The 20,619-nt window shown below is 38.3% G+C and overlaps 1 protein-coding gene across 1 annotated transcript in view; it reads left to right on the plus strand.

Moving 5' to 3' along the window:
• The window catches only part of GPR158 (G protein-coupled receptor 158), a gene marked incomplete at its 5' end in the record, with an annotated part of 324,229 nt that overhangs the window by 25,081 nt on the left and 278,529 nt on the right, over nucleotides 1–20,619 (plus strand). The window contains one exon of the mRNA XM_079912544.1: nucleotides 4,933–5,038. Coding sequence (XP_079768670.1) covers nucleotides 4,933–5,038 — 106 coding nt within the window. The remainder of the gene's footprint in view (nucleotides 1–4,932; nucleotides 5,039–20,619) is intronic.

A 20,619-nucleotide genomic window follows, 5' to 3' on the forward strand; every position in this document is an offset into this window, starting at 1 on the left:
GACAGCAGTGTTTCATGCTTAAGCTCTACGGCCCCTTGCTTGCATGGGAATTTTCTAAAGCCCTGGAATAGGCACTAACAACGAATTTTGTGGTCAATTGTTTTCTGTAAAATTTGCAAAAGGAAGATACAATTGAATACTCTTTCTACTATAACTTGCCTCCATTACATTTTCCCTAGGCTGTGGGCATTACTGGAAATTGGTTAAGGGGAAGTTCTCGATAATTTAGTAATATATATTAAAGTAGTCTGTAGTCACTTCTGTCTATAGCTAAGTTCTGGTATAGAAATGCCTTCTGGTAATGATCTTACTACCCAACCAGAACTTGTAACATAAGCATGTAGGGCCAAAGGTCATATTGTGATAAAAATGTATATTCATAGTTTTGTATTTGTTTCTTAAAGAAGGACCCGAAACCGCATAAACGTGAGGGCCTACAAACCGAGATCTTCACCTGGAGCAATGCCAGACAGGACCAAATTAGTAAACTATTATAAAAATTTTTTAGCTCTCTGAGAGATGAAGATCTGAACCAGGCAGAAATAGCAGAAATGGAGAGGAAGGGTCAAGGTGCATGCAGGGAGTAGAATCTATGGAACTTGGCAATTGTTTTGATTTGGGCGGTGAGTTTCAGAACGAACAAGTTATCCACCAGATAACTGTAAGGACGGAAGCCCCATTCATGGGGAGAGAACGTCAGGGAAATTCCAAATTTGGTTGGAGGATAAATCCTGTTTGGTGCTTTTGCTGCCTTTCAGGAGTCAGAAAGAGAAGTGGAGGAAAACGCTAGTCTGCGGCTCAGCCAAGCACCTAAAGGTTTGGGGAATGTTATTTGCTATATTTTCCATTCTCTGGCTGCCACTTACCAGGCTCTTGTCGGCCCTCATCTTCCGGTCCTCAAGCCACCACACGTCAGCCACTTCCGCGCCTTCAGAGTTTCCCGGCGGTGCCCGCTCACCGGATGTGGGAGCAGCACTTCCGCCTCAGAGGGGCTCGCTCAGGAGACACAGGGCGCAGGCGCGGCGGGGTTTTCCGCGGGCCCAAGTTCTGCCGCCGGGTGTGCGTCGGCTTTGAGTGTTTGCGTTGCTGTGGCTGAATGCTTTTTCCAAACCGAGAGAGCATTCTCTTTCCGCTTAATGACCCAGGCCTCCATTTCCCCACCCGCCACAGAAAGTCACGGCGCCTTCCCAAGGGCTTTGTAGGTCTCCAGGCACCGAGGCCCAGGCGCTAACGAAGAAGAGTCAGCGCTGATTTCCAGCTGCTAAATGCACGGCTCATTACATTTGGTGGGTTTTTAAAAATTATTTATTTATTTATTTAATTTTTGCTGTGTTGGGTCTTCGTTGCTGCGCGTGGGCTTTCTCTGGTTGCAGTGAGCGGGGGCTACTCTTCGTTGCGGTGTGCGGGCCTCTCATTGCGGTGGCCTCTCCTGTTGCGGAGCACGGGCTCTAGGCACATGGGCTTCAGTAGTTGTGGCATGCAGGGTCAGTAGTTGTGGCTCGTGGGCTCCAGAGCCCAGGCTCAGTAGTTGTGGCGCACGGGCTTAGTTGCCCCGCGGCATGTGGGATCTTCGCGGCCCAGGGCTCGAACCCGTGTTCCCTGCACTGGCAGGCGGATTCTTAACCACTGCATCACCAGGGAAGCCCACCTTTGGCGGTTTTACTCTGAGCCCAGAGAGCTTCCTGAGTTGAGTTTCAAGTCTGCGGTGACCTTTTGTTTCCTGTATAGGAACCTGGAATTAAGGGGGGAAATTCTCAGCCATTAAGATACCAATTTCTTAAGCCAGGTTTCTCAAGCAAGGGGCCAGAGTAATTGCATCCTCCTGGAGTCCCAAATTAACCCGTGACCCTGAGCCAGCTCTGGAGGATTTGGAGATTTCCATTATCTTGCCCTAAAGGGTAGCAAGATAGTGGAGGAAAACTTGACCTTATTATTACTAATGATTGTGGAACAAACAGAAATACATATTTTTATTAGTTTCCTACTTACATTCTTTTTTTTTTTTTTCCTGTACGCGGGCCTCTCACTGTTGTGGCCTTTCCCGTTGCGGGGCACAGGCTCCGGACGCGCAAGCCTAGCGGCACTGGCTCACGGGCCCAGCCACTCCGCGGCATGCGGGATCCTCCCGGACCGGGGCACGAACCCGCGTCCCCTGCATCCGCAGGCAGACTCCCAACCACTGCGCCACCGGGGAAGCCCCTACTTACATTCTTTATAAGCCGTTCAAGTATACCAAAATGTAGTGGATAGTGGTAGTCCAGTGGGAAATTTTATGTCGCTGAGGAAGATGGCTGGTAACTTAGAGTGTGAATACGAACCTGCTGTGATTATACCTTGAACCATTGACTTAGAAATCTTACTTCAGTGAGGCTTACCCTGACCACCCGTTAAAAAAAGTTTAACCTACTCCCATCCATCCTTCTTACCTCCTTGAAGGTGTTTTCTTTTGTTTCTGTTTTCTCCATTGCACTTTTTAGTTTGTAATACGAAGTGTAATTTACTTATTTATTATAGCCCTGGTTTATTATTTGTCTGTCCCACACTAGAGTTAAGGTCTATGAAGGCAGGAACTGTTTTTTTCCTGCTTACTAATGTATTTCAGAGACCTAGAACAATTTTGGCTCATAGTACGTGCTCAGTAAGTAATTTATTGAATGAAAAACTGAATATGTTATTTTCCAAAGACCATAAATAGAGCCCAGAGTGAGCTTGTCCTGATTGCCATGACCTATATGGAACACAGTTTTATGGGAAGTCCTGGTTGGTGAAGACAGCAAGTCAACCAATGTTTGTGGAACACTTGTTCTACCCCAAGTGATAACTTTCCACATTCCTCAGAATTTAGCATCCGTTCTCCATGAAATATTCTGATGCTTTTTAAGGCATCTTAAACCTTTGGGGTTCCTTGGGCAGGACCTATGTGGTTCATCTCCATGGCATCTCTTATCTTGATATGCACATACCAGACAATAAATATTTGTTGAAAGAGCTAACTGGGTTAAGGCATTAGGTCACTTGGGAATTCAGTTAATTATCACATGAATAGTATTTGTTTTATGGAATTATGGTCCACAATAGTAGTATTTTGCAAACTGGGGTATTTCTCTGAAGGATTTATAAGGTTTTTATGATAAATTTTTGGGTCTTCCTTTCAGTGATCCTCTGAAAAATGAACTTGCACATATTCTGGGTTGTCTGGATAACCAAATACTGATGGGAGGTTTTGGTGTGCCTGTTTGTTTTTGTGTCTCTTTTGAGCATGTTAGCACTAGGTAACATAGTACATACTTTGTCACAGGTTAATAAGAACAGAGGCAGCCTTAAAAAGTAAATGATTTATTCACTCTAGATGAAGCCCAAATGACATTAAGCCACTCTGTCAGAAGCTTTCACAGTAGTTTAAAAGGAGAAAAGAGATGAGAAAAATGAGTCATAACATGTGGTACAACAGGCTTGCTGAACTAGCAGTTGGTACCATATTTCTTTTCTGAGAGGTAATTTAGTTCAGCAAAACATAATCATTGGTGTTTTTAAGTTAATTTTTTTTTTTTTTTTTTTTTTGCGGTACGCGGGCCTCTCAACCGTTGTGGCCTCTCCCATTGCGGAGCACAGGCTCTGGACGCGCAGACTCAGTGGCCATGGCCCACGGACCCAGCCGCTCCGCGGCACGCGGGATCCCCCCAGACCGGGGCACGAACCCGCGTGCCCCGAATCGGCAGGCGGACTCTCAACCACTGCGCCACCAGGGAAGCCCTAAGTTAATTTTTTAAATTTAAAAATTGTTGGCTTTATAGTTTTTCATTTGTTTTGCTATTTTGTGTGTTTTGTAGCTAGAAAAGCTATAATATAAGGAATTTGAGCCCACCTTTATGTTTGTACATATTTAATAATATCATAACGAAAATAGTTTAAGTTGGGGACATGGGACCTTGAAAATGTGTTTTTACATTTAGCGAGTTTTAGTGGGGTGTTTATGCTTTACTCAACCTGGTGAAAAAAAGTCATTGTAGAGCTTTGGGCTTCAGGGCCAGTCCCCAGAATACTCATTTCAAGTAAGTCCAGGTGCGATAGCTCAGTGTAGGACAGATAGGTCTGTTACTGCTGGTGCTAGGGGTGCTGGTGGTGGTGAAAAATAGGAGAGAGTGATCTTAGGAAAATATAGGAAGATTGGTTGGCAAATATGGAGGAATTTTAGGTAAAGTTGGAGCTTTCTTTGCAATTTTGTTTTTGGCTCTGAATTTGTGAGTTCTCTTTCTTAGTGACCTTTCTCAAATGGGTAAGTGAAATGCAGTGTTTTTATTTCTAGATTTAAAAGAGTAAACACTAAACGGCACTTCTGTGGATGGTGCAAATCTGTTCCGTTTGTAACACTGGAAGACCTAAAGAACTGCTTAAAGTCATTGTGATAGAAGATCAGAGGAAAGAGATGCTTTTTTTCTGATGCTGTCTTCCCCTCTTAACTCATTCCCCCGCCCCCTTGCCCCAACCTTCCCATCCCAGGCCCTGCATTGGGAAATAGGAGTAGAAAGAAATAAGGGCTTTTAAAAAATTTACTTTAATAGAAGGGGTACTGGGAGCAGGTGTTATTTCAGAGTCGACTTTGCTACCATGTCCAGAGTAATACTGTCCGGAGTTCAGTCAATCAGCAAATATTTATTGAACACCTACTGTGTGCCAGGCATTATCCAGGGAGCTGAAACAGTGAACAATACAGAGTCCCTGCTTTCGGACTTAATAAAACTAATACTTTATGATTCTGTTCTATTCTGTCTGTAGCTACACGCGGTACACTTTAGATGAATATGGGTGGGCAATTTGAAGAATTTTAGTGCATTCTTTATGCTGATTTGGCTGATTTCTAGGGTAGAATACAGAGTTAGATATTGTAAAGGCTCAAATTAATTTGTTCTTTTTGTCTTTCTCTGTTTTAAGGGGTGTCATGAAAGTTGACATAAATCTTCAGAAGGTGGACATTGACCAATGTTCAAGTGATGGCTGGTTTTCAGGAACTCACAAATGTCACCTTAACAATTCAGAGGTAAGAACATAGAGATAAAGTTCTCTGAAATCAGAAGCTCAGAAATATAATACTTTTGAATATATTGTATTTGTGTGGGTAGGTGAACAAGAGGCATCTTACTGGGAAAAAAATCTCCTATGCAGGTCTGAATGTTGCCAAATGAACTGAAAGAGGAATAGAAAATGAAATTTGTGCAGAATAACTGTTCATTTGGGGACTAAGAGAAGGCTGAAACTAAAATTATGTCTGAAGTTTGGCTTTAGTCAAGGGCTGACCCTATTGTTCAAAATGGGCTGGAAATTAAAATAGCCCTGAAGTGAGAAACCAGTCCCAAGAGGGGTCAACCAAATTATGCACATTTTTATGGAGTATGATGCTTGTTGAAACATTGATAGTATTCATTCAGACACCCTGCCATCTGCTAGAAAAGCAATAGAGAAAGTATGGCTAGGAGATTTTGAAAAAAAGGAGAAAACTGTACACAGGCAACTGAAACAGAAATGTGTGTATTTGGTGTGTTTTTTCCAATTTGCAGTTCCTCTCCATACTTGATTTCATGGAACTCTGGTTGGTAAGGGACAGGCAGAGAGATCATACTTCTGGAAATAAGGCTGTCACTTGTCTTTTTTTTTTAACTATTTTTTTTATTGAATGAAATTCTGAATTTTAAATTCTGTAGTGCTTTACAATTTTCAAGTTTCACACAGTTGATTTCATATAATCCCATAAGAACCCTATTTTCCCCTCTACCCCTATATTGCCCCCTCCCCATTCCCTCTCTCCACTGGTAACCACTAGTTTCTTCTCTGTATCTGTGAGTCTGCTTCTTTTTTATTATATTCACTAGTTTGTTGTATTTTTTAGATTTCATATGTAAGTGATATCACACAGTATTTGTCTTTCCCTGCCTGACTTATTACATTTAGCATAATGCCCTCCAGGTTCAAACATGTTGCTGCAAATGGCAACATTTCATTCTTTTTATGGCTATGTAGTATTACATTGTGTGTGTGTGTGTGTGTGTGTGTGTGTGTGTGTATACACACACATACATACACACCACACCTTCTTTATTCATTCATCTGTTGATGGACACTTAGGTTGCTTCCATATTTTGGCAATTGTAAATAATGCTGCTATGAGCATTGGGCTGCGTGTATCTTTTCAAGTTAGTGTCATTTGTCTTCTGTAGTTTCAGAGATGACGTGTGATGACATCCTCATTTCATTTTCAGTAATCTATCTCTGAGGTCCCCAAATGCTCTGAAACAAATGTACAATAAAGCTCCTGACCTTAAGTACTTGGGCTATCTCAACTTTCCATGAATTTATGAGGAAAGTCAGCTTGATTTATTTAAAATAGGGAATATTCATATAAATGTAGTAATCTACATGTTCAGTTTGAATTTTTGCCAAATACTCCCGCAGCCCACCACTACCCAAGTAATCTTGCACAGTTCCCCACATCCCCCTACATTCCACGCACACCTCCACCTGCCCTCCATACTTCCCACCACAATATCCCTCAATCCTCCCACCCCCGATGAAACCCCCCCAAATCCCCCACGTCCCTCTAAGCCCATCGCACATCCCCACCATGTTTCCATGACCCCCTCTTCCTCAGTACCCCACACGTCCCCACTCCCACATCTCCATACACCTCCACGTAGCCAACCCTCTGCACAGCCCTCACTTCCTTCACTCCCTGCCCCCAAATTGTGACCCAATTATGTCAATGAAGTGCTTCTGTCTTGTCAAGTCACAGAGGTCAAGATCCTCTTTTCATCTCCCTTCACTGTTTGTTCTTATGGTTTTGAACTTTTCTGAGTTCCCACTTCCCTTTGGATGGTTCTGGCGTTTCTAAAGATATGAATTTCAGTTACTGATTTGGTAAATATCTTTAGCCTGATTATTATCTCCATGCCAATGGCGTATAGCTCCAAAGCTTTGTCTTTTAGCCAGAGTAGAATTTTTCCTGCATGGGTGTCATATTGTGGATATTGATCTGTATGTGCTCATTTCTGTATAGCCTTGTTTCAGTGGTGCTCCTGGGTGGTTCAATAAACAGTCTGTCTAGAAACAAGGAGATATTTTTTTATCAGTCTGTTACAGTTGCTGCTTGCCTCTAATTATCTTGTTGTTTTTCTTCCATATAGCACATCTATGTATTTGACTAGATGGTCTTATTGGGTGGCCTTTTGGAAGATTGATTTATTTTCATTGCATCAGGATTGTCAATTTTCTGAGAGTTGTGTCTTTTTAAAGCTTTCAAATAAAGCTAAGTTATTTCAAGATAAAATATTATCCTCTATTCTGGTAAACAAAGATCAGGGTGAATGTGTAACTTTTGGCTTTATATATGGGAGCATTGCATTTATTCAGTTCCTATAGGAAAAAACCAGAAAAACATACCCTGTAAGACAACCAACAGTTCAATGAATCTCATTTGAAAATGTTGTACAAAGAGGTTCAATGATCAAAAAATAACATCAACAAACACTGAATCTACAAAATGCATGTTTTGAAAACTCTGGATCCCTCGACCCCTTTACTTGCCCAGGTCCTAGGGTTGGGAGTCGAGATATTGGTGTCCTAGGCTGGGCCCCTGAGGCCCTTGGTAGGTAGTCTGATTGACACAGGGCTGGCCTGGAACTTCTCTAAGGTTCTGGAGTTGGTGCTGGTCTCTCTAGGTACCTGCCGCCGGTCCATACCACATCCTCAGACTTGGGACCAGCAGTGGTCTTTCAGTCCTTCCCTGTAGTGAGGTGAATTGGAGACTAGGAACTGGCTTCTACTGATGTTTTTATTGCTTGGGAAACAGAAAGAAAATCTCTTGTTCAGGGCGTTTTTCATCTGCACTGGCTCGCCTTTGTTCCTTGTCACAGATTTTCTGTCACAGACCCCAAGGATCATTGTGTAAACCAGCTTGTTTTGGGACGTATCTTCCACGATTCGTATTTGCAGGGTGTAGGGGCCTGTCTATGAAAATCCGCATCACTAGAAACAGAGACACTCTTCGTGTTTACTGGGTTTTATTTTGCCAATATTTAACATTCTTCTCTTGTAAATACCACAGGGAGTTACAAATTTCAAAGTTATAATTGAGGCAAACTTTTCACTTAAAAATTTTTTTTCCAGTGTGTTGGCTTTTCAGCCTCCAAGGTATCTTAAACTAGTATAGCGAGTCTGATGTTGGAAACAGATAAGTGGTATGTAACCAATGAGAGAAGCCTCAGGAGCATTTTAGAAAGGCATGGGATAGTTTGTGAGGAGAATAAATTCTCAACAAGTTTAGGTTGTTATCGAGTCTAGGAGGCCAATAAGTATTTTTTGAAGGGCATAGTAAATTGAGATCTGAGTCGACACCCTCAACTGGATTGCAGGATTATTCTGGCTGTTTTTATGACTGATTCAGATCACTGCTACCTGGACTTGATCATGTTTTCAGTATCCATTTAAATAATTCTTCACCTATGTCATATCATTGTTTGCTTTGAGTACACAAAATCTTCTCCTACAGAATAGTTTATTAAAAACATTCAAGTAAATTGATATTGCTGTTTTAAAGGTTTTCTTTTGCTTTGTTTCCATTGGAAGAATTTTTAAAATCACTATTTATAGTAGGAAACATTAGGACAGTGGTCTTGAAACTTTTTGATTATATTCTATTAGTAAAAATGCTTTAAGCATCCACCAATGGTACTTGTATATTTTTTATGCTATAAAGTATATGCATCTTTTGTTACATATTCTGTATATTATAAATCAGAAAACTTAATTGGGTTGAGATAAATATGAAATATGGTTTTAATGTAGATTATATTTTATGAAAATAAATGTATCTTTAATGAGAGCAATGTAATTGATTTACAGTTTTTGAAAAATTTTCAGTGACAGTGTTATGATTGATTATGCTTCATCATTTAAAAAAAACTTAGTTTAGTCATTTGCAGAGACGTGGATGGATATAGAGACTGTCATACAGAGTGAAGTAAGTCAGAAAGAGAAAAACAAATATCGTATATTAACGCATATATGTGGAATCTGAAATAATTGGTATAGACGATCTTTGTAAATAGACGATTTACAAAGCAGAAATAGAGACACAGACGTAGAGAACAAATGTATGGATACCAAGGGGGAAAGGCGGGGGGGTGGGATGAATTGGGAGATTGGAATTGACATATATACACTGTTGATACTATGTATAAAATAGATAACTAATGAGAACCTACTGTATAGCACAGGGAACTCTACTCAATGCTCTGTGGTGACCTAAATGGGAAGGAAATCCAAAAAAAGAGGGGATATATGTATATGTATAGCTGATTCACTTTGCTGTACAGCAGAAACTAACACAACATTGTAAAGCAACTATACTGCAATAAAAATTAAAAACAAACAAACAAAATCTTAGTTTAATACTTAGTAATGCAATGATTCAGAAGTCTCTAAGTTCAGTTTATTTTTATATTTAGTTTTAGTGTCTGTCATAGTTGAAAATATGCCTCACAAGGATATGTCAATCCCAACTGAAGAAATTAATTGTTGACTATATTTTCTAAATAACAGTGTTCATTTCTCAGTTCCATCTACCAATTTTGCCAAGGTTATTTTCAGAAATACAGCTGGCAGTTTTTCATCTTACCTGAAGTCAGCTGGTCCCTACTAATTGGAAAGCTGGGCATCTTAATATTTTAAAAGAATAGGTTAAGAATCCACTCAGACTTTCATGGGGAATATTTTCAAACAGATGAGGAAATTTTATTTCCAAGTTTAAACTGTATGGCTATGTGAGTATTTATAGTTTTTGGCAACAAAACCCACAGAACACTGAAAATATTTCCAAATATCCATTTTCAAAATGCTCACTTCAGAAGGCTTTCACATGGATTATTGAAGTGTCACAGTTACTTTGAAGGAAGAGCTTATATATTTAAAAAAAAAAAAAAAAACCTGCTACGTAGACATTACTGACATCCAGTTGTCATAGAGCAGGTCAGCAAATTTAGAACATTTGCCTTTTTTGTAAACAGCAATGCATAACTAATCTTCGAGTTTAGAAGCAAGTAGTTCACTCTGATAATCAGAAAATCTTTGTGTGGGAAAAGGTTTTCCAGGTCACACACCATCTTATTATGAAGAGTTGGAAATATTTTACAATTTAAAATAATATACTCTGTAAATCCATGTAGATGGTCGTATATAAAAGGTAATACATTGAAATGTGAAAGCAAATATAGGAACCAAGTAACCACTGTCAATATTTCTGTCTTAAAACTCCCAGTTTTACCTCTGGTGCCTTATCAGTATTATGGTCATATGAAATGTGGATTGAGTGAAGGCATTAATGTCAATCCAAGCCTTAAATATTACTAAAGCTAAATTTATTTCTTATTTTTTTATTAAAAAAGTTAAATATAAATAGAACTTTTAGTATTTTTTCCCCCACATGTGTCCTCTGCTTTGGAGACCACTTCTTGAGGTTATCAGCTTCACTGTTCTATCCAGAATCACGGGAATGGTTTTGTTGTCAGCTCAGCCAGTGGTTTTATATAGCGATAAGACAATTTTTGGATATCTCTTCTTTTCTATTGAATGCACTGAATGAGAGTCGATGTGTAGCTCCTTACTACTTCATTAGATGTAACTCAGTGAATCTCTAAAGAAATCTTTTTAAAAAGTTAAAATATAGGAAAGGATATAATTTAGTACACAAGAAAAGAAATTTAATGCAAAAATCTAAAGAAAGCAGAAGGAATTAATCATTCTCTTTTGAAAGCCCTCTTATATACAGAACATAGCTTAATCGTTTGGCTGTGGCAGGATTTAGAGTATTTTCCTAGAGCTCTTTTATTTAATTCAATTTCTGCTTGAGTGAAATTGTTTAGAAACCGTTATATATTCGTTTTCATCTTGTGACTGAAATGTCAGCATTGCTCTTCTTTTCTCTAGAAAGGTTCTGCATTACATATGTTATCGTTCACCTGTCTCCAGAACTGTGCTGTTCAGTATGAGAACCACAAGCTACATATGGCTACTGAAATGAAAATCAATTAAAATTAAACAAAATTAAGAATTCAGGTCCTTAGCCCCATTAACCTGATTTGAAATATATAGTAACCACATGGAACCATTGGACCCTGGACAATTAGTGGACAAGCTGGGCTCTTGAATATGGCCTAGCTTATAGTGTAGTCAAACCACACAAATTATTGAAACCTTTGAAATGCCTGAATTTCCTTATATGGGTGAATCAGTAACATTGCCTTTAAATTCACTAAGGGACATTTAAGGACAAACTTGAAATGAATTTTGGCTTATGTAATCATTCTTATGATCTACTGTGTTAACTCAGTTGAAAATAAGTAATGATAAACCTGCAAGCTATTTTTAATGCCATTATTTTACACTGAAAACTGTGAAAAAATCTTCCAGTAAATGGGGAAAAGTAAATACTGGTAATCTTCTAGACATTTAAATTTCCACTGTGTTTGTAGTAAAACTTCTGTTTTCTCTCATTATCAATACAAAATGTGATTCATGTGAAATCGCACTCTTCTGCTAAGGTGTAGGGCAGTGAGCAGGTGTCCATTGGTGCCTAGCACAGTGCCTGGTACATATATTGAATTAATGGAGGCAACCTGCTCCTTGGGTAGATGGCCTCCTTATAATAATATAGAGTTACTGCTTTTGATTTCTCCCACTGGAATTGCTCAAAATAAAGTTAAACTTTTTTTTTTTTTTTTTTTCTTCACAGCAGCCACTCAGATATTTGAAGACTGCTGTCAGCCTGCTTCTAAGTCTTTCTTTTAGGCTAAATATCTTCTGTTTCAGTCAAGTATCGTTTTACTAGGTTTAACCAAAAGAGGCCATACCACTACTGTATGACTCCCCATTTGTTTTTGAACTTGTCAAGACCTAACTTGTTTGATTTTGTTACATAGTCCTTTCTAAAATTAATGGGAAACTGATGATATTTTCAGAGTTTTCATTGTGCTCCTGAAAGTTATTTGGACTAGATATTCTGGACTTGCTCCAAAACTAGAGTTAGGAAATAGTATTCCAAAATAACTGTACTGGGGTGCCTAATAAGTCAGTTAAGGGAAAGCTGACTCTCTCTTTTTTTAATTTAATTTTTTTTAACTTTTAATTTTATATTGGAGTATAGTTGATAAACAGTGTTGTGTTAGTTTCAGGTGTACAGCAAAGTGATTCAGTTATACATATACATGTATCTGTCCTTTTTCAAATTCTTGTTCAGAGCTGGCTCTCTTGTTCAGAGAAAGATGTTTCCAGGAACAGAGCAAGGGTTCACCAGTGGCTATTGCCATCTTGTGGTTGGGGGAAAGGGAGAAAGAGAGGGCATTTTGCAAGGCTTATAAAAACTTCATGCAACATTGGCTATATGGTTGGAGTAGGTGCCTCTTAAGTATCTTTGCAACCCTAAGATTTTATACTTCTAGCGAACTGTAAAGGGAAAAACTGAAAGGTGTTTCCATCCAAAGGCAATGCTCTGACTATCCTTGCATTGGCAATACCTTGAATTCTCACACTGCATGTGATTGTGCCTGCAAAACTTGAGATTTTCTTATTTTGCTCTATGGTAATGATAAAGCAAACTGCTATTCATCATTGGCGCCTTCATTCAAGCTAGCTTATAGGATTTGATTTCCACTTACTCATTAAGCACTTTGGTGATGGTTATGGACGACTAACACATTCTGAGGAAGTGAGAAGGAAAAGCCAAAACATGTTTAGTTGACTTTAGGTTGCGAATCTGGGATGATGTGAGCCAGAAAGGAGGCAATATAGGGGAGTATTATTATTTTTTTCTCTAATTTGCTTCTTTTGCTTATGAAGGAATCAGATACCTTAGAGTAGAAGATAAATCCATTTTTTCCACTATGACAAAGTCATGATATTTGGTATCTGCTTCTGAATAACACTCCTTTGTATACATTCCATGTCACTGGATTGTATCACCAACCTTCTTGAACTTGTTGATCTAATGTTGGGACCTTTGAAGTATTTGCATTAAAATGTACAAAGGGGGAGCACATCCTGTCTATTCAAGGTAAATAGACTCTTTCTCTAGATCTGTCTGTCTATCTCATGTCTATATCTCTATTTATCTGTCTATTTGAGACAAAAATCTATTAAATCTTGATTTATAGCTTTCTACTTTATCAACTTTATCCACTATATAAAATGTTTTTTAAAAAAACCCTTACAAGATCTTATTCATAAGATCTCTTACCAGTAGTGTAGGTAAAGGCACTTTTGATAATATTTGCTAGTAATTAAGTTTTCTTTAGCCCAAGCCTGAAAAGTCTATAAGACGCCAAAAGTGAAGTATCCCTTTGATACAAGTTTGTTTTTCAATCTCTAAGAAAACAACTATTTCATAATAAAAAACAAGACGTGTCCATTTCGTACTTATAGTGTGAGTTACATATTATTGTTATTCCCATTATTTAGATGAGAAAATTAAGACTTAGAGTGGTTTAAGTAACTTGACTGAGGTCATAAATCTAGTAAATGGTATTTCAGGAATTTAAACTATAGGAAGGTACTATGGGTGACGTACGGTTGTTTGGAGAGAGAATCACTGACTGGTAATGGCCCATGGGCTGATACCGTTAGTCTTGTGAGTTCAGCCAAGAGGCATGCTGGAATCTTACTTAACTAATTGGTTAGGCATATACCAGTCAGGAAGAACTGATCTAGCTCTCAGGTGGCCGAAACAAATTTCCAAGAGGGTACGGCAAGTTCACATAGAAATTTGGATTAGGATCAATATACAAGGGCTTCCATCTTACAGGTGTGTGAGCGGCAGCAGCAGAAGTTTCTTGCCAGTGGTGGTACTCTTGTTTCAATGTATGGCAGTGATTTGGGATGGTAGAAATGTCCAGTTTGAAACTGAACCCAAGGGATAAGATCCATCTCCTTAGATAGAAGTTGTTGAGGGCTGTACACATTGTCTGGGCGTCAGTTAAGGGGCAGGTGTTAAGGAAAGGGACCTATTCCTTGCAGGGAGTTAGAATACAAATCAGAATGTAGGAATAAAACTAAGGTGAATATGGAGGATTGCAACTCACTGGGTACAGGGATGCCAAGGGAATCTACTGTGTTTATGATAATATATAAATACATTTTAAACTCTAACTATTGCTGAAGATAAACACCTAAAATACTCCCGAACTTCTCTATGATCAGGGGTTAGAATGGGGCTGAGCTTAAAGGTGGGCATATGCAGCATATGCAGCTAGGCTGGGGCAGGCTGGGGCAAGGAGTTTGACTTACATACAACAATGGATATGAACTCAAAGGACTAGATTTCTTGATCTTTTCAATGTGGTGAGAGAACATCTGATGAAATATGAAGTTAGTGAACAGATTTGGAGTATGTAGCTAAATTTGTAATGGAGGCAATCAGGGAAAAATAAACTCTACCTATTAAACCATTGCTTTTGTCATTTTCAGTAGCAGAAAAATTGCTACTTGTCCAATTCTAGATATGAGAGGCAATCAGAATATACAGTGAGTGCCTGAGGGTGACTTTTTTAGGGGTTAAATATAGCTTTGCATCATTAGCTTATGTGGGAAAAAAATCCCATTATGACAGCAAATCAGATCTAATCTGGCACTCCCTCTGCCACAATTATATAAAATATGGTGGAAGCTTGTCAAAGCTTTCAGTGAGAAATGAGGCTACTGATGCTTGGCAGCCCCCTTTTGAGCACAGTGAAGAATCATGTTGCTTAGCTACAGCCCTTGGCTGATTTAGAAAGCTTTAACTGACTGTATTATACAAGAGTTAAACTCTATTCCTTGATTTTTTTTTTTCCTTAAGAGAAAAAGCCTTATTTAACACCTTCTTATTTTTGGGGTATCTTTACCAAGTCATTTATGTCTATTCACCCAGGACACATTTCGAGTTATCGTTGTTTTTCTCTCCCCAGGGTTTATAGATTGAGAGAGAACAAGTGGGTGGTTGGTGATACAAGGAGAACATAAAGTATTGAAATAAATGCTTTTGCCGGCAAAGTAATGTGCAAGTGTCTATTTAAATTTTTCTTTTTCACTTGAAGTCATTGTATTTTTCCCCTCTTTCTGCTTATTCATAGTTTGAGTTGCTATTGTCTTTATAATGCACAAGAATGTATAACATTTAATTATATTTTTGTATTTCAAAATGTAAACTGACATAGGTGTATGGAGAAGTATAGGGAACAGTGAATGAAACAGGAGTAAGTGTGTGGGCTGGAATTGGAACCAAAACACTGAAAACAGAAGGATTAAGGGGAAAAACAAAGAAGAACTGTAAATGGAGAGGTTTACAGCAATTATCGTACGTGAAGTAGAAAAGTGTGTAAAGGGGGAAATGTCAGATGTGTCAGAGACCATTTCAGTGGGGTAAAAATACTCAAGGACTCTTAAGTCTGGAGGAGATTCTAAAAGGCTTTTGGTTCATGCTGTCTCCAGAAGGAATATTTTTTATACTGTTCTAAATATGTAGATATCTACTTATTTTTACAGCTCTTCAGGAAAGAGAGCTGTCCCTAAGCAATGCTTTCTAACATCTTACCATAATTATTGGAATGAAGTAGAGCCATGACCTAATCTCGATTATGTAATTATTCAGTAGATTTTACTATTGACTTGTCAGTACAATCTGTTTTATACATGCAAAAGCAATTTTTCCTGCTTTACAGTTCCCTGATTACCTGCAGGAAAGCCTATAGAGTTGATTCTATATTTACATTCAGAAATAGGATAATGGTTAATTGTCGCTACAGGCTTGGCTCCATCATGATTCTAATTCTGTTGAAGCCCAGATTTCATAGACTTAGAAGCTAAACCACTTCGTTTATGGGTTTTGTTTTTATGCTGGTCTGCAGATCACCTTCATTTGCCACCTTTTAAAGTATGTTTGTGTAATATCATCATTTTCAAAGTGTGGTCCTGGAACCCTTCAAGTGAGGACCCCTGGGGGTCCTCAAGACCCTATTAAGGAAGTCTGTGAAGTTAAACCTTTTCATAATAATTTTCATAATAATTCAGAGACTATTTGCCTTTTGAACTCTCTATTCTCATGGGTGTACAGAGGCTTCATAAAATTTGATATAGAAACAGGTTGAATGCAGAAAGGAATATGAGAATCTAGTTGTCTTCTAATAAGCCAGACTTTAAGGAGATTTGCAGAAATGTAAAACAATGATACTCTTCTCGCTAAGTTTTTTATTTTTGGGAAATATTGTTATTTTTCATAAATACACTATGTTAACATGTAATGAGCTTATCACTATTTTTAAATGAATTAATAAATATTTTGGAAGTTTCTCCATTTAATATTTAAGATGGTAAATATCAATGGATATAACCAACATAAATAAAAGCTCTTTGATATTCTCAATAATTTTCAAGAGTGTAAAGGGGTTCCAAGATCAAAAATTTGAGAGGTCCAATCTGGTGTGTTCCTCAGCTCCTGCATGATTCTGACCTTCACTCCACTTTCTATGCTTTCTCTCCCTTACTTTGATGATTCTGCTGACAGATTTCTGTATCCCACTTCTCCTCTCCATCTTCTCTCCTGATAATTTCAGCCTCAGACTCCACTGAACCTTTAGCCTAGTGTCATTAGAATTGGTGGATGACAGAAGGGCCGTGATCCCATTAGTTTAAATGGCAATCTGTTTAAAATAAAATTTCACATATTAAGTTTGATATGTATTTCTAACTATAGTGACTGCATTACAGGTAAAAATTTTCATGTATTATTTCACTTATTAGTTTGAATAGAAAAGACACTTTTAGGATTTTGATTTTGATTTCATTTTTTAACAAATTTGACCAAAATGTCAAATAATGGAATATACCGTATTTTATCCTCTGAATTTCGTGTTGAAATTTCAAATGTAAATTAGAAGTCATTTATACACTAAAGCACATAGAACTGTATAGGATTCTGCAGCCTTAAGTATGTATAAAGGCCAGTGTGTCTGTTTAGTTAGTGCCGTTTTTTAATAAATGGCATATTGAAGTTACGCCTGAAAATTTTCTTCTTACGATTGGTCTGAAATTTAATCCTATTATGTGGTAAGCTGGTCAACAACAATTTAATTTTTGTTTTTAATTAATGAATTGCAAATTCAGTAAACATCTTTTTTTTTTTTTTCTGTTCAGTCAAGATCGTCTTTGGACTAAATTGGACTAAATGAATACCATGCATGTGTAAAATTAAAAGTCAATTTAGTATTTTATTCCTTTGTTGAAACAGAGATCCCAGAATCTGTTTTTTTTTTAATGTGAAAGACTTCACAAAGCTTTCTTTAAACAGGTTAAATATTTGGTTGACAGCTATACAATGTTTTGTTACCCCTGCAACAGTGATACATATGTTGTTGAATGAGGGTGACTGGAAATGAAATTCTGCACCTTTTTTCCTCTGTCAGGATTGATTAGATTTTGAATTACAAAAGTGCTTGGGGAGCTCTACTCAATACTCTGTAATGGCCTATATGGGAAAAGCATCTTAAAAAAAAAAAAAAAAAGTGGATGTATGTATATGTATAACTGATTCACTTTGCTGTACACCTGAAACTAACACAAGACTGTAAATCAACTATACTCCAATAAAAATTTAAAAAAATAAAAAAAGCTTGATAGCCAGGTCTCTCTGGTGGCAATGTGTTGAGCTTTTTCCCTTTTCCTCACTCCCACAACCAGTCACTTGTGAGTTTTTGTCAGTTCTACCTCAGTATCTCATCAATTTGTTTTCTTCCTCATTCTTCTTTTTTTCTACAAAGTCCTTATTCTTTATTTATTAATTTTCTGATATTCATATGATATTGCTAAATTTCAAATTGTTTTCATTCATTTATTTATTTACTTTAACACTAACGATGAAAAATCTGAAAGAGAAGTTAAGGAAACACTCCCATTTACCACTGCAACAAAGGTTTTAATTTCTCTGTCAAATCTGAATGAGATCCTTGCTGGGTAGAGTAATCTTGGTTGTAGGTTTTTCCCTTTTATCACTTTATATATGTCCTGCCACTCCCTTCTGGCTTGCAGAGTTTCTGCTGAAAGATCAGTTCTTAACGTTATGGGGATTCCCTCGTATGTTATTTGTTGTTTTTCCCTTGCTGCTTTTAATATTTTTACTTTGTATTTAATTTTTGATGGTTTGATTAATATGTGTCTTGGCATGTTTCTTCTTAGATTTATCCTGTATGGGACTCTCTGTGCTTCCTGGACTTGATTGACTATTTCTTTTCCCATGTTAGGAAAGTTTTCAACTATAATATCTGCAAATATTTTCTCAGTCCCTTTCTTTTTCTCTTCTTCTTCTGGAACCCCTACAATTCGAATGTTGGTGCATTTAATGTTGTCCCAGAGATCTCTGAGACTGTCCTCAATTGTTTTCATTCTTTTTTCTTTATTCTGCTCTGTGGTAGTTATTTCCACTATTTTATGTTCCAGGTCACCTATCCATTCTTCTGTCTCAGTTATTCTGCTATTGATTCCTTCTAGAGAATTTTTCATTTCATTTATTGTGCTGCTCATCATTGTTTGTTTGCATTTTAGTTCTTTTAGGTCCTTGTTAAACGTTTCTTGTATTTTCTCCATTCTGTTTCCAAGATTTTGGATCATCTTTACTATCATTACTCTGAATTCTTTTTTAGGTAGACTGCCTATTTCCTCTTTAGTTTGGTCTGGTGGTTTTTACTTTGCTTCTTCATCTGCTGTGTATTTCTCTGTCTTCTCATTTTGCTTAACTTACTGTGTTTGGGGTCTCCTTTTCGCAGGCTGCAGGTTCGTAGTTCCTGTTGTTTTTGGTGTCTGCCTCCAGTGGGTAAGGTTGGTTCAGTGGGTTGTGTAGACTTCCTGGTGGAGGGGACTGGTGCCTGTGTTCTGGTGAATGAGGCTGTATCTTGTCTTTCTGGTGGGCAGGACTGTGTCCGGTGGTGTGTTTTGTGGTATCTGTGGCCTCATTATGATTTTAGGCAGCCTCTCAGCTAATGGGTGGGGTTGTGTTCCTGTCTTGCTAGTTAGTTGTTTGGCATGGGTTTTCAGCACTGGAGCTTGCTGGTCGTTGAGTGGAACTGGGTCTTAGTGTTGAGATGGAGGTCTCTGGGAGAGCTCTCGCTGATTGATATTACGTGGGACCAGGAGGTCTCTGGTGGACCAGTGTCCTGAACTCGGCTCTCCCACCTCAGAGGCTCAGACCTGACACCCAGCTGGAGCACCAAGATCCTGTCAGCCACACAGCTTTGGGAAGTCTGAGGTCTTCTGCTAGCGTTCAGTAGGTGTTCTGTAGGAGGTGTTCCACATGTAGATGTATTTTTGATATATTTGTGGGGAGGAAGGTGATTTCCATGTCTTACTCTTGAAGGTCTTCCTCTTCTCTCATTGTTACTACAACTGACTTAGTTCTAGTCTTAGTTGTTTCTTGCTTGAACTTTCGTAGTACTCTACTCCTGTCTTCAGTCTTATTCTTCAATTCATTGTCTGTGCTGCTGCCAATGTGATTTTTAAAAAAATTGATGTGATTATGTTGTCCTGTATTTTTTCTTTTTTTGATATTGTGTCACATAGCAGTTAAAAGTGCTGACTTTGGATTCAGATTGCCTGAGTTTGTTAACCTTTCTATGCCTCCAGCTTCTTTAACTGGGAATTATTCTCTGATGTATGCAGAATGCTTTGCATGTACATTCTCTATAAATATTAGCTGTTTTCCATAGCACTTTATATGCTTGAAATTACTTATAATTATTTATGTCTGTCTTCTGTGCTAGACTGTAAGCTCCAGAAGGGCGGAAACCACATCAGTTATGTTCATCATTGTATCTCAAGTGCCATAATAATGTCTGTAATAAAGGCGCTCAACAAGTATTTGCAGTTGACTGCCTAATATTCTTCAGTGACTCTCCTTAATCTCTGTGATAAAAGCCACCTTATATACATGGCTTTCTAAATCTAAATTTCTTCTCATTCTACAATACCTGGTTACTTGCCTTCCATGATTCTACTGTGGTGTTTCACGTCTCCACGCATATATTTGCACATGCTCTTCCTTTGGAATAACATACTGTTTCTCACTTTGGCCACCTCAAAGTTCCTGCATATTCTTGGAGTCCTAGGTTTTGATCTTCTGTGACCCCTTGGCAGCCTTTTCCCCAATTCAAGCAGAGCAAGTTCTCCCTTATGTGCCGCTCTAGTACATTGTTCATATTTTAATTTTAATACCTATAATGCTGTATTAAAATGATTTGATTACTCTTAATTACAATAGCTACTTTCATCAGATGCCTGCCCTATTATTGTGTCATATATATGTGTGTGTATACATATATATGTGTGTATATGTTTGTCTGTGTGTGTGTGTATGTATATATTGAATTTAATCCTCAGAGTAGTCCTAGAGAGCTTCCCTGGTGGCGCAGTGGTTGAGAGTCCGCCTGCCGATGCAGGGGACACAGGTTCGTGCCCTGGTCTGGGGAGATCCCACATGCTGTGGAGTGGCTGGGCCTGTGAGCCATGGCCACTGAGCCTGCGCGTCCAGAGCCTGTGCTCCACAACGGGAGAGGCCAC

Source organism: Stenella coeruleoalba (genome assembly GCF_951394435.1).
Source record: "Stenella coeruleoalba genome assembly, chromosome: 2".
Lineage (NCBI taxonomy): Eukaryota > Metazoa > Chordata > Mammalia > Artiodactyla > Delphinidae > Stenella > Stenella coeruleoalba.